Raw genomic sequence first — 15,013 nt, 5'->3', positions numbered from 1 at the left:
GAAGTTTTAATTACTAAATATTAAGATACATTTTAGCATATGGTTTATGATTAGCATTTGTAATTCAAGCTATAAACAATACAACTAATTACATTTATTGGTGGAACTTTACTTCCCACACATGTTCAATCACTTTCAATTATTCCCCTAGTAATCTATGACCCAGCAAGGTACAGAAATTGTGTGCCTACGTTGCAGTAACTGGGTAACAGTTTCTGTGCATTCAAGCGTGATATTACAGACTCACCCTGTTTTTCTTAACATCTCACAATCACAGACACGCAAAAATGTAGATTAAAAAGCTGCAAAGACCAATAAAAATGTTAGATGCTGTGGCATGTATTTGAAAATTGCAGCCAAGTTTTACTGGTTTGTTTAATGAAGGGCTTCCAAACCATAGCCTGATTTTTATGGTGAGATGAAATCTGGAATGAAGACCCGGTTTGGCCACCAAAGGTTTGTAAGCAATGACGCTCCCCCTTTTATACCGATTTCAGATGTGACAGTCCTATTTGCTCACTTTTCACTTTGAGTTTCCCACCACAATGCATGCCCGCACCCCAGCACTGGATTTCAGGAACCTGCAGAGCACCTGGACGTGTCCTGCCCCTGCAAAGCCCAACACTTCCCCACGCCGCTCCGGGGGAGCAGCAGCTCTTCCCACGTGATGGTACGAACGACCACGAATCAGTTGCCACTTAATATCAGGTTTCGTCGGGTTTCTCTGCCTAACCCCAGAGCGTCAGGTTTCCATCGAGAGCCTGGCACCCTGACAAAGGGATGAGCTGAGGATCTCTGTGACTGAGACGGTCGCGAACGATCAGGAGAGACCTCTCAGCACCGAACACGCGAAGTGAATTTAAAAGAGATTCATTGAAAACGCAAATGTTTTTGGACTTTTCTGCTTGTTTTCTTGCTCCCTGCAGGCACAATAAAATGCAGAGGGCCCAGAAACCTTCACTCCAAATTAAAGCCATATGCTTCACACTGCTCTCCTGTAAGGGGCACGGACGCAGAAGGAGCAGCTGTGCAACAGGTCTCCATAACTATTGTAACCTACAATTTTATGAATCAGTTGACCCAAAATTCTTGCACAGCAAGTGTAGAGGTGGCAGAGTTTCTATATGGGGTAGCTGCTCTATCTCCCTCATCATCTCCCCCACACAAAGCAGGAAAGAAAGTGAAGTGATCGAATATGTATTTGTCATAAGACAGTAATTGCCCATCAGCTTCTCCATTTCTTTCTTTTTTTTGAGCTGTTTGCAATTACTAAGTGCCATATGGATATAAAGTTGAAGAGAAAGGAGATCATAACAAAATAAAATCTTACAAATTAATATTGTGATAGAATAGTTCAGGCTTTACTCCAATGATATCTGCTTCAGTGTATGCATTATTTAATTAAACTGCTTCAGTGGAGCTCAGATATCAAACTACCTCTACCAAAACCAGGTGTTAATATCCTTTGATTTAAAAAAAAAAAACAATCGGGCTACATTAAATATACTTCTCAGGTCTAGTTTTGCATGACAGATATGTGATGTGCCAATGGTTATATATTATATTCTTCCTCTCAGGCATGCATCTCCTGCAGAGACAGCAGACTACAGAAGCTGACCCTTACTGAGACCATCTTGTCTCTCTGACAAAGCTCCTTTTTAACTTCTTACTTACTGGTCGCTTCCTGCGATGGATAAAAACTTTAGCTCAGCTTGTGATAATTTCACAGGCCCTGAGCACCCTGACCCTGGAAGCCCCAAGGTCAGAAGTCAAGTCTTGTTCTGAAACATCTGTGTGCTTCATATTAAAGTAGAACAAAAGTGAAGAAATATCCACCAGTGTGACAAGAGAAACAGGCAAAATGGGAATGACACGTTGGTCATCTGTTACCCATGCCACCTCAAGTCATTGACTGAAATGTGATGGAAAAACTCTCCAAGACTCCTTCGAATAAGCACTTTGTTTAGGAAACACTGAGAAAGGTCTCCAGTTGATTTTTATTCCCACCCTGTGCTAAGTGTATGTATCTGTAGGCGTCCGGCCACCCAAACAACGAGGCTTTACAAAACCTACAGAAATTCTGCTAATGCTTCACGTCAGACAGAGAGGGCACACCAGAATAACCTGGGCTGAAACACAGGGCAGATGAAAGCCAAGGCAGAAGAGATGCTCCCTACCCTTCACTGCATCCAAGGAGCAACAGGCGCACACAACACAACTCGTTTCTTGCCCAAAGTTGTGGCTATAGAAGGCATTATTCATCTTCACTAATTTGGTCTCTTAAAAATTTTGTTTTGAGAATACTTATTGACCTGGTAATAAAATACCTGTGGAAAATGATCAGCTGAAGTGTTTTCAAGTCTCAAATCTGTACATGTTGTCTGTATTTTAAAAATACTCTTCCAGAAGCACAGGGAAAATCAAAATGGCCCTAATTTCTACAAATGAAGAGGATAAACAAAAATCTTAAGTTCTTAAAAATAATACAAGTGGTCCTGCTCTGGATTCTTCTTGCTGCTTAGAGCAGCCCATGATTAAAAACAAAACACTCATGCATGTTTTTTCTTAACTAAGGCATTCATCTTACGTTCAGGCAGGAACCACTTGTACTAACTTTCAGTTAGACTAAACTAATGTGTTATAGACAAAAGATGTACTGATTCCCATGTCTATAAAAACAACGGCAATGTTCTGCAATTTACGTTTCCACAATAAACAGGACTTTTTTTTTTTTTTTTTTCCCCCAGTTTTCAATAAAACATGTCCTGATTACACCAGCATTTCACAATTAAGTGAGGAGACTATAGCTACACTCAAAGAATGGTATGTAAGTTCGACAGGAAACTTTGTATACCTGCTGGGATCAAAAAATTTGCCTTTAAAGGGTGAAAGACTGACAAACTGGCTGTTCTGTGGTCCCAGCATCAGGGATTGGGCTGCTTTACACCGAGCAGAGTCCTCCCCAGCTTGCGTCACTGCAGGGTGCATCCAGAGCCTAATAAACGGCAAAAAAGTCTTCCCAGAAGCTTCTGCAGGCCTTTTCGGAAAAACTGCAGAATTGGGTAAAACCCCCAAATTTCCCCTCATGTTCAGTTCCGATCTATATACAAAAACGTGCATTTGTTAATGTGACTTTGCTTTAAAACTGTTCTTGTACGTCCTCAGTCTTCACCTCCTCCAGTCTTTCTGCCCCAGAGCAGAAACTCACTGAGTGCTGCCTTTCAGTACACAGCCTGGACAAGGAGGATCCAATGCATTTTGTTCTCCCACAGTCTTTCAGGTTCGTGCACACTTGGGGCCTTATTGTCTAACAGAGAAAAATGCAGTGACCTTCCAGCTGCAAAGAAATCCTCCCAGACCTGCATCTGACCATTGGTTCAAAGTTGTTCCTAAGCGGCTGCTTTCAAGAAGGTGGTCGCAAAGAATTTAGAAAATCTGTGAAAGACTTCAGGAAAGAAGGCAACGGAGAAGTCACACTTACCAACTCTACAAAGGCAAGTCCACCGTAACTGTGAGCAACAAAAAACACATTCTCTGCAGCTGACTGGGAGATAAAATGGTCCCAAACATAAATTGCGTGTTCTTCGGGAGATCCATTATCCTGCAGAAAGAAATTACGTTTGTGACAATTACCTTTTAAAAACTGGCAATTCTGTCTAAAAGCAACGTGTTCCTATATGTTAAAATGTTTTCTTAAAACAAACCTCAAATGAATATACTCTAGTGTCAGGAAAAGAACAGATTCATTTGACTAAATAAAAGAAATTTAAGATTGCAATTTAAAGGCAGTAAAACTGTTGCTTTATTGTGGCTTATTTTAATAAATACAACAAAAATTATGCATCTGCAAAATTTTGTCTAAATACCATGATGGCAATTCAGCTAAACAGAGGCATTCAAAGAAATTATGAGCCACTGCTCTGATTTTCATTCTTTTGACAACTCTTTGTCAAATGTTTGTTCACTGATGGTTTGTTTAAAGTAGTTAAGCCTTTAGTCTGATAAAACAAATAAAAACAAGCAGGAACAATATAGATATAATTTCAGTCTTTACAATTTTTTCATATTATGGGCCAATGGAAATCTGCCAAAGATTAAAATTACGGTATTTGCCACTAATCTTTTAAATGCTATTTTTTGCAACTGCAGACTAAGAGATACAGCACAGATAAAACACCTCTTAACTGCTTACACACCAGCCATTACCTTGGAGTCTCTGGTAGGTAGGGGAGTGCTTTTTCCTATTATTGAACAAGAATTTGTGAATGTTAGTCAGTGTAAGAGTGACTGGAGGCACTGGAGCGATTTACACCGATTTTAGTGCGCTCTCCTCGAACATCAGGGTGTGCGCTCCCACCTCTACCTTAGAGGCTCTCGGGAAGCCCTGTAACCATCTATATTTAACTCATTTCTCAAGTTGCCCGTGTCGTAACTACAAATCTGCCTAGTCTCAGGTGACAGTAAGATGCTCTGCTAGCTCCCCTGCCCCACCAGGATTTCACACCTCTAGCACAACGCTGCAGGTGCTTTCCAGGCTCTTTTGTGCCAGAAAGAGCTGATCAGTCAAGGTCATGTCATTTCCTAAAATATTAATCCCTTTCCCCTTTGCTCTGCTACAGCAACAAACTTCATACCCCTAGGTGACTCAGACGCAGACCACAAAACCCTTATTTCCTTGGGGAAGATAAAGCACAAACCAGCAAAAACCACTGGCAATCAGAAGATGCTAATTACATAGTGTGAATTACTGCAACTTTACCAAGAACACTGAAGTGATTTAGGTCTTAGTCCCGTTCTGCAAACTCAGTTTTGGGAATTTAAACTCTTACGAGTGTCTAAAATCAATGGGAAGACAGACAACTAAATAACGTGGTGGATTTAGGCTTTTACTTCTATTTTCGTGCCCGGCTTCTGAAAAAAGAGCGAGATGGCTACAAATCTTTATGGATCTGGACCCAAAGCTTTTAAAACAATTATGTGCTTTTAAATTTTTTTTTCTCTAAAGGCAGCAGCGATTAAAACTTATTTATCAAATTTGCCAAAAAGCACTGAAGTGCTCTGAAGTATTCTTCTTAATCCCGGACAGATTCTGCTCTTGATTGACTATGACAGAACATAGTTTTAACTAATTATGTATCAACTATTGTAAACCACCCCAGCATGAGAAAAGGCTTATTTTCTTTCAACCCTGTTTTGAAATCTGATTGTAGAGATAGGTAAAGGAGGTAAAGACTACCCCCTTTGTGAGGAAAAGAGGGAAGTTTTTCAAATGAAATTTCATAAAGAAAATACGATTGACAGACCAGTTATTAACATAAAGCTGAAGGACAACTTGAATTGGAGTTTCCTATGGAAAAGTGATGTACTCTAATGATGATACGTATGGAAAACACACACTAAAACACTATGAGAGTTTTTAAATGACTGGTTTATCTAAAAATCTTATTTTAGTTAAATATGCAGGAAATATTTGGTTTTAAATAATAATGTTACCGTTAGTTCTCTTAACAGCAATTTTGGTAGATTTTTTTTGCTTTAACATTCTGGTTAAAAGGAAGAGGTCATTTCTCGTTAATAGTGCATTTTCAGGTATTTTGTATTTATTATTCTACACGCTGCTGGGAAAGGCAGACATTTTTAGGGTTTCCAGAAGACTAAGAGAGCAGCAAGAAGCTTCTTGCTTCAGAAACTCAGCCCGAAAAAGCTTCCACCAATTAAAGCATAACCAGTGGTCTAGTAAACCAAATCATTAACTGCACAGCTTCACAGTCCAGTACAAAGACTCTATAGGATATTACTAAAGCAAAAAGAAATGAGCTAGAATGAGTTAGCTATAGACTGTAACCAGAGTTTCCTTTGTTACTGGTGAAAAAAAGCCATAAAATGTCAGGATAAACTGTGTTGCTGTACATACTCTGCTAAACCCTAAGCAAGGTAAGAGAAGCACGTATGTGTGAGAAGGAGTTTGGAGGAGTCGTGTATGTTTAGAAGAAAAGCTCTTTTCTTCGGAGCATCTGCTTATTCTTTCCCCTTGTAACAAGCCCATGTTTTAAACAACTCGGAGGGAGAATAAACCAGCGCCGTGTCTGTGCAGGAAACATCTGGCTGCGGGAGCGGGCACTGCCGACTGCAGGGTACGGCCGGACTCCTCTGGGTTTTGGACTGTGCTGGGTCCGTTGGGATTAACCTCCTCTGCCTGGCCTGGGTTAAATGATGAGGCTGGATGCTGCGGTTTTGATTTGAAAGGTGACAGTTTCAGGCAGTTGTTGCTTTCCTTCTTTTCACTGCAGCTAAACAGAATATGCACTTAGACACCACCTTGTTAAATTAACTGATAAAGTGCGGGCCTCTTGGTCATGCTTTACATAATTATCTATATGACTGTAGAAAAAGGAATGGAGAAATCATGGTAGGTGCCTCAGAAGGCAGCTGAGGCTGAACGCATTCTCATTTGTGAAACAGACTGAGATGGAGACGTGCTGGGAAAGATGAACTTAAAATTTCCAGCTGCTGAAAGTTGGACATTTGTAACCTGTAAGTCTGTGTCTAAGTAAGTGGTCTGATTCTTTGGAGGTGAGGAAGTCATAGCTGTGGGTCTCCATTCCTCCGAAAATCTCCCCGTCTAATATAAATATAATTAGAAATAAAAGAAAAAAAAATTTAGGAATGATGAAAAGGCCTCTGTGTGACACTTAACCAATGCAAAGTAACCCAAAACCAGGCAATTACCAGACTGCTGCAGATGAGGTACCTCCTGAGTGGAGTCCTGCACCCCAGCGCCTTGGTGCTCCGGTGGGGAATGGAGCTGATGCTCTGAGCACAGAAGGTTCAACCTTCGCCTCTGCTCCCATCATGCAAAATCCTACCTGCCTCCATTTTTAATGGAATGCCATGAGTAAGATTTACCCTCTCATTCTCTAATAAATGAAAAGACATCCGTGCCTTTTCCCTAAAAACTACTGTATTTTAGTTCCTTTCAAAACCAGAGCAAATATACCTCGAGGCTTTGCCACCAATGGGTACCAGCGCTACGGAGAGTATCAGATATTGAATGCCTGTCATACCTGCATGCAGCAAATCCCACCAAAGATTGCCTTGGAGATAAAGGTGGTTAAAATAATTTAACACAAGTATCGCCGAGGAATTTTAGGTTGCTGATGTTCTCTTTATTCCTTTTCCAAAATGGTATAGGAGGCACACATTTCTGGAACTTGCTATAAAGGGGGTATCCATAAAAGTAATACACAATACAGGTAGTCAGATATTAGGTTCTGATTAACAACAGGTGCATGGGGCTAATCAAAAAGATGCTCTTGCCACATGGACACACTCCTTTTGAATGAGAAATTATCACCAAGCGTTGGCAAATGGAATGACATTTTGTTTCATGTGGAAGAGATGAGTATTCACAATTACTGGTTTAAGAACAGATTACTTTTTCTAGTAATAAAAGGTTTTTCCCCCCCCCCCAGTATTTTTTTAAACACTGTCTCCTAACTATGTATTAAAAAAGCCTCACTTTTTAAACCAATATAAGGATTGCTCAAAAAATGATCATAAATGGTTAATATGGAGCTTTTTATCTTACTATCAAAAGCTTAATCAAATAATTTAATAGTACAGTCCATGAAAATAATATGACAATGACTAATAAATTCACGTTTCTCATATATATGAAGCCATTTAATATCCCAGGGCCAGAACCTCTCTTACAGCTGCTTGAAGCAGCAGCTTGTGGTACAGAAGAGGCTGGTGGCTGCCAACCTCCTCGGCCTCGACTCAAGTCCTGGCATGGGTTAGGGATGCCCTGGGCTGCTCCAGCCCAGACCAGCTGGGCTCGGTTTTGGGGGGGACCTTACACTGAGAGCGGTAGCCCACGACCATGTTGTTTCAGGGTCTGTGCAACACTAACACAAACACATTTGTATAAAACGCTGCTCCTTGTCTCTTTTCAAAAAGAGAGAAAACCAGTTCGCAGATTTAAAATTCTTTCTGTAATAGTTTTCAAGTCCCTGAAAACCCCAGATGTCTGTGAGTAAATTCTCGGGCCATCCATTGTGCAAAAAAGTGGAGGAAGAGACCACAGATTCTGGTCTGTCATTTTTTCCGATATTGCTAGCGCTTGGAGTTGAAAGGTAGGTAACATTTTAACGGCTGGAGCCATTAGGAATACACAGATAAGCAGCGTGCACACCGTGAATACGCTGTTACGTTCTGTTGCACTCAAAAAAACAGGTTGAATTTACTAATGTAATATCACAGTCATTAATTGTTAAATACCAAGCTGAAGTGATGCAGCAACCGAAGCCTTATCAACTATGCCAGATTCTAACACCTAGACATTGCAAGGTCTGCAGTTATGATGGACTACCTGAGTTGATAACACATGGAATTATCTAAACAACATTTGCATATTTGTGTAATTATTTCCTAAGGTTAATTAGCTCCTGTAAAGCAGCTTGCCCTTTGAGACTGCTTACTGTGACAGGTTCACATATTTCCTGTTTCAATGCCAAATTTTACTTTCTTTTTTTTTTTTTTAAACTAACCTGTTGCTGGAAAGTTACAGATGGGGCAAGAGCTGGAGGCCTTGAACTACTACAGACTTTACTGGGGCAGAGCAGCTCAGACCCAGTCCTAAACTTCTAATTCATCAAAACCCAGAAAAATCAAATCAAGAAAATCAAGTTAATTTTAAGCTCCGGTGACAGCTCTCTCCTTTTACTTTGTGGTTTTTTTTTTTTTTTTTTTTTAAATCAAGGAGTTGGAATCACATTTTTTTTTGCGACAAGTGAAAAGTGAAATGCATACAAATAGGGAAATATGCCATACAACTGAATAGCTTTTTAACAATTTACTTGAAGGTGGTTTCTATAATTACCGCTTATCACAGCAAAACAATTTCTCCTTCTAGCTCGATGAGCTACTGTAAACAAGTATGGTACATGTGTTAAATATGGGAGAACAGAACTGCACACTGGCTGGGAGGCAGGGAGATGGAGAAGGCTCAGGTCTCCTGTCTCCAGTCCCTCCCTGGAGATGTCAGATCCTTCCCCAGGACCTTGGCAGTTGTGTACGGCTCATCCCATGGACTTTGTCCATATCCATATGGAGATACGTACACGAAGATGGGTTGGGTCTTGCAGAACTCTTAAATAACTGGATTTTCAGGAAGGATGGTGATGGACTGCCTTTGACACTGGAAACAAGGCAAAAGCAGGCTGCAGAAGAGGGCAGATGAGGGTAACAACATCAAGATCATCTCTGTGGCAAAGCAGCCGTGACTGGGGGAGAAGACATGGGAGCAAAAGTGACGGTGGAGGCAAACTGACAACAAATTTTAAATCTGACACACACATCCGAAATTCAGTTTAGCTGATCCTGCTAGGAGCACTGGGAAGCAAGGACAATGGAGACTGAGCAGTGGGTCAAGGGAGTTATTTTAGTTGCTGTGCTCTGAGTTGAGTGAGAAAGAGCCACCTTGAGAGAAAACAATAGGGGAAGACATGAAATCATAGACAACTGATGCTTTAGCCTTGAAAGTTTGAATGGAGGACACATTTCTTTCCTCCTTTATTCTACGGGCTCTGTATGCATTTTATTTGCATACTTTGTTGCATTAAAACAACAAAACCCAGCAGGATTTGATCAGAGGTGTAAATGGCAGAGCAGGTACATGGTCACCATGGTCTGCTGTAGCTCTGTGGAAACACACAGCATTGAATCCGCACGGGTTCAACACTAAAATAATGTAAATGCATCACTGGTGAGTGATGTTATTTTATTCAGCAACTGTGTTCCTATGCTTTCAGAAACAGTGACATTGTATTTTTCCTTACTTATGACCTTAGCAGGGATTAAACCAAGAGCCTTCGGATGTAAAAATGCCAGCCTCTTCCACTTATCTTGCAGGAATAATTGAGGAAATAAAAAGACTATATTATTTTTTTAAGAGCACTTTCTGAGATGGGGGCAAGAGATATACCCTGGCAGTAGGTAGCAGTTGCTTTCCAGACAGAAGGAGAGACTGGGTATCACAACAGCTAAGTCCAGGCATTTGTGGAGTGGCAGATATAAACAGCATAGCCGAGGTTATTATTTCGCACATGCCTTTGGAAAGCAATATGGGAAAGTGACTTAAGGTGGCATTTTTCATATTACGGATCTCAGTCTTATTCCCAGATCTATTTGAGGTGATTCTGTGTAATTTCTGGTGTCTCGTTTATTTGTGAAGTGGGCCAGCGGCGGAAGCATTCCCAGTATTGCTTATGAAGCCCTGGTAATATAGGTGCTGTGTGTATACAGTCAGCAGCAGAAAGGAAGACCAGAAGTCTTACATATTGCAGTTAAATACACATCATATTAAGTTAGAGAGCAGTCCCATCTCCAAAACTCCTGACAATTTATCAGGAAAGCAGGCAATCTTGACAGATCTGCTAAATGAGTAAGTATTACATGAAACGTGCAATATCTGGCATATCTAATAGCCAAATAAAAGATATAAAACAAAAATGCATTTGGCAGACTGACACAATATTTAAATTGTCACCATCAGTGTAAAGGGCATGAAGGGCTGGCTTGGGAGGAAGTGGTGATACCCACGCTTTGCTACGGCACGACGGCTGAGATTAGGTTTAAAATGACAAGTTTTAGCTAATGCAAGACTGACAGTGTCTAGCCAGTTTTTTTTACGTCCTGTGTTTTGGCTCCTCCCTGGGGCTCCTGTTCTCCCCAGCTCCCACCGCAATTACCATCCAAGACAAGTTCAGATCCTGTCCCACTTTTCCCACTTCAGATGCAAGCTGGGCTTTCCCTGGTGATGGTGGTCAGGAAATAAAATTCAGAGCTATGCTATATATATGTGGGAAGAGAGGGAGCTCAGATCCTAACCTCCCCCAGGGCAGCAGGAAGGGGTTACTTCTCCCCTTTATATACCACTTTATTGCACACATGAGAAAAAAACAAAGCAACTTGAAGCCAGAAAAGTTTTCCCAGCTAAGCCCTCGAATGGTACAATTCCCGACCAATAACCTAAAGCTACTGCTGAATTAAAAAAAACCCCCCTAAACCCACTCTCTCCTCCTGTTTCCAAAGTGCTTCAACCACCTCTGCTCAGTGAGGAACATGCTGACCCTGGAAAGCTAAACCCTCTTACCACCCTCTTGGCCACGGGACTTGCCTCCAAGCCCTCATTTATAATATTTCAACAGGCAAACAATGGCCTGAAACCACAGAGTGAAGTCGTCAGCGCCCACAGCTATTCTTCACAGAGGTGCCAGTGGTCTCAGCTGCATTAATGCATCGCTGACCTAATACTGTATTTCAGTTTTGGCAAATGTAGGTCTTTGCAGGAGGCCTTCAGAGCGCTGCCGTGTCAGGACCTCGCAGATGTTACAAGAATATATGAGCGTTTTTTTTAAAATCCTCGCATTACAGGTGAAATTTCTTAGATTTGCATCTGAACTGGAAAGTCGAGCGCGCTGAGCTCGGCCGCAGATCTGTGCAACAACAAAGCAAGCAGCAAACGCTACCCGCGTGGTTCAATCCGCCGTGACTCCGCGCAGCAGAGGCTCAGCCCTGTCGCGTGGTGAATATTTCCTGCTGCGGGGTTGCTGTGTTCCAACGCCCTCCCTATTTCTTCAGCTTTTTGTTAGGAAATTCAAGGCGCTTTGTAACTTGAAGGGGGTTTGCTGTTTATAAAGTAAAACCCGGATCTCAGGCTAAATTAATTAAGTCTCAAAAGTTATTATAGCATCGTCTCCCTGGTTAAAGTATCTGCTTGTCAGCCAGGGTTAGACAACTTTGTCAGGCTGTTGTTCCAGTCTGGATTTTCCCGTTATTACTTCTGCTGGAGTCTGGCATGTCCTGTCATCACCACCCAACTGTCTTCTGGCAAAGTGCAGGAAGGGAGACCGAAAAGTAGAAAAATTCAGACAAAATCAAGCGTCTCAGCAGCTCTTAATTATCACCTCCAGCAAAAGCTTGGGGGTTGGTGGTTTAAACGCCTGTTTTTCTTTTTAGTGGCTAGTTGCTCCTTGAGCTGGAGAGTAAATAGTTAAAAGCCTTCCTTCAAAGCAGATCTTCCCCCCGAATATCTGCAGTATCCTTTTTCGTTTATATTGTTCCCAAATTGACAGACGCAGTAGGAGTCACCTAAGCTAATTATTTTATCATTAAGACAAGAATGTAAATAAACACAAATATGACATTTCTTTTTTTGTCTGGGGACAAGAACATTGCTGACTCACTGAGAGGAAAGAGGTGCAGGAGAAGAGAATAGGAGGAAGGAGGGAAATGAACCAAAGGAAGTTTTACTTTAGAAAAAAACCCCCTAATTTCCCTTTTAGCTCTCTGACAGACTTTTGGATTTTTGCTTTTTTTTCGATATTTTTTCCCCTATCCATATGACTCGCAGAGTTCCAGGCGAAGGAAGCCTGAGTTTGAGGCAGCGTCTTCTGGCAAAAAGCTTGGAAATCCTTCATGGGGAAACTCATCAGGCCGAAGGTGTCATAACAACTCCTCAGACCGCTCCTGTCTACACTGCCGTACCACGGCTACTGACAAATACCTGTGCAATTCACAGGAAAATCCCCGTGCTGTGATGCTCCAAGCATGGTATCTGCCAACCTCTGTGGGTGGACTTACATATCCTAATTTAAATAACAAATACACCTGTTTGGCCGAGGAGACTCCAATTGGTAAAAATACCCAAAGACTGGGGCAGTTGCATTTCAGTACAATACTACTGGTACATATCCCTGCATTTTACATGCATCTTTTTTATGTCTCATCGTACTTTTTTCTTTCCAAACTACTTAATCTCAGAGGTTGAGATTCTGCTCAAAACATATTTCTGCCTAATGTTAACGAACATCACCAAAGATGGCCTCTTGTGTGATCAAATTATGGGAAGAAAAGAGCATTTCTAAAACAAACCATCAGGTTGTATCTTTGCAGCTGTGTTCCTGACCAGCCATGTTTCTGGCAATTAATAGATTAATGGTGGGGGCAAGTAAATAAAAACGAACACAGCACTTTCACGAAAAGAATTATCTTTGCAAGACACAAAGAGAGATCATGCCAGCTGTTTAAGTATTGCGTGCATTTTTCAAAACACTAAATCCGATTTTTTTTGAAATGAATGCATCTGAAACATTCAAAAACTCCTAATGGAAGTCATGCAGAAGTGTTATTTTTCTATTTCCTAAAGTACTTAAAGACTATTTTACTTTCCAGTTCTTTCAATCTGTTTATATGTTGTAATGAGAAGCAGACCCTTTTTTTTTTTTAACCATGCTATTGCAAGAAAAATAGCATTTTGGCCAAGAAAAATGCAGATTTCCCCACCACAGGAAACAATGAATCTAACAAACTTCAACACATTTAAGTAAAACAACAACTTTGTATTTTCATTAACAGCTATGGTTTCAGAACAAAGCTCAGCTGTAAAGTCTCTGTTACAGAGTTTATATCTCTTACACGAGTTAAACTAAATAGAACAGCTTCGCCCTGTATTTTTCTTCTTGACGTCTCTGTCTCTATTTATTACATACTCTCAAGAGCAGTTATTTAAGTGAAAGAAAGATTTAACAGGCTCAAAGCTATTTGATTTCTCCTAATAAAGAGAGCAAAGTGCTCAGTGCTTTAAGTAAACCGATATACTATTTATTTAACGTACAGTTATAAAGATTTGCTGAAGTGCCTTAATATGTAGCCTGCTATAATTAATTGTATTTGAAGTAACTGCCATTAGCTTATAAAATAATTATCCAAACAGATGACAAACACAATTTGAAATTCAGATTTGTGTTTTCTGCTGGTTCTTGTTTCAATAATCCGAAAAGTTGAATGTTGAGCTATTCAAGCCTTAATTCTGCTTCTCCGTTTTCCCGTCCAGACCCACCTCCGTTATTTTCGTTTTGCAATAATGTAAGCTAGGAAATGATCTTTCATCCTGATGAGTCACTGAACAACCTCAGGACTTGCTCGTTTTACCTCTGGCGTGAACCCTGTGACTCCCTCGTGCTGACCATTTCATTAAAGCAGGCTCCTCTCTGCTCAGACTAGCGAGGGCGTTGGCGTCGCGGCAGCGGTGCATCGCCGCCGCTGAAGATCATTAGACATTAGATCACTGGGAATTTTCTTCTAACGCAGTGTCATTTTTTAACAACTCAAAACATCCAACTATATAACAGACAGCTTGTCTGTATCTTAAATTAGCACAAATGCTAAAGCCATTAAATGTAATTCTCAGGATATTGGAACAAAAGGTTCAGAGAAAAAAAGAATTCTTATATACCATAAGATTATCAGGACTAGACTGTCACACTGTGACCTTGCTGGCGTCTAGCTAATCTGACAATATTTGGCAGAGCATTGTTTCAAATCAATAACTAATTAACAAAGTACAAAAGAAGTTGTACTGTTTTTGAGGCTCCTTGTTAAAAATGGCTTTTGGTTGCACATGGGCAGAAAGGTCGCTTTTATGACATCTTCGCGAGTCTTTCAACATCTTGCCACTGTCAGATTAAATTACTTTTAGCAATTAATTGTCATAAGTTAGAACAGAAGCACATTTGTTACAGCAGGTTGTCATAATGACATGGTGAGCAGTTGTTTTGATATGAATTTCTTCCACTGACCCTCTATCATATCTTAATTTTTTTGGTTGACCTAACTGGAAAATTGGGAGCAATCTTCTAACTCAGGCGGCACAGGCCAAACATTGGGGGTCTTATTGAGATTATAGACTGAACGGTAACGGAACACAAATTCCAGAGATAACTGAAAATCTTGGGAATAATATGTATCTTCCATAGAACATGTAACCTATGATGTCTATGCTGGTGGGTGGGATAAGAAAAATCAACCCTCAAAAAAACACATGGACGTAGCTTTTGTTACTGTTATAAATGCTCTTTGTTGCCATTTTAATCACTTATTAGCCAACTCCATTTGTTTGAAGTGTTCTAAAACAAGGACTAAGTCGATTCAACAACTGCAACCTGCACCC

At 40.7% G+C, this 15,013-nt stretch overlaps 1 protein-coding gene across 6 annotated transcripts in view; it reads right to left on the bottom strand.

Annotated features, from left to right (window-relative positions):
• ARB2A (ARB2 cotranscriptional regulator A) overlaps nucleotides 1-15,013 on the bottom strand; it is a 268,419-nt gene that overhangs the window by 108,384 nt on the left and 145,022 nt on the right. For all 6 annotated transcript variants that reach the window (XM_074856313.1, XM_074856309.1, XM_074856314.1 and 3 more), the window contains one exon: nucleotides 3,482-3,601. In XM_074856313.1, coding sequence (XP_074712414.1) covers nucleotides 3,482-3,601 — 120 coding nt within the window. The remainder of the gene's footprint in view (nucleotides 1-3,481; nucleotides 3,602-15,013) is intronic.

The sequence above is a fragment of the Strix uralensis genome, chromosome Z (assembly GCF_047716275.1).
Source record: "Strix uralensis isolate ZFMK-TIS-50842 chromosome Z, bStrUra1, whole genome shotgun sequence".
Classification (NCBI taxonomy): domain Eukaryota; kingdom Metazoa; phylum Chordata; class Aves; order Strigiformes; family Strigidae; genus Strix; species Strix uralensis.
The sequence above is the reverse complement of the archived record's forward strand: the minus strand, read 5'-3'. Positions and strand labels throughout refer to the sequence as shown.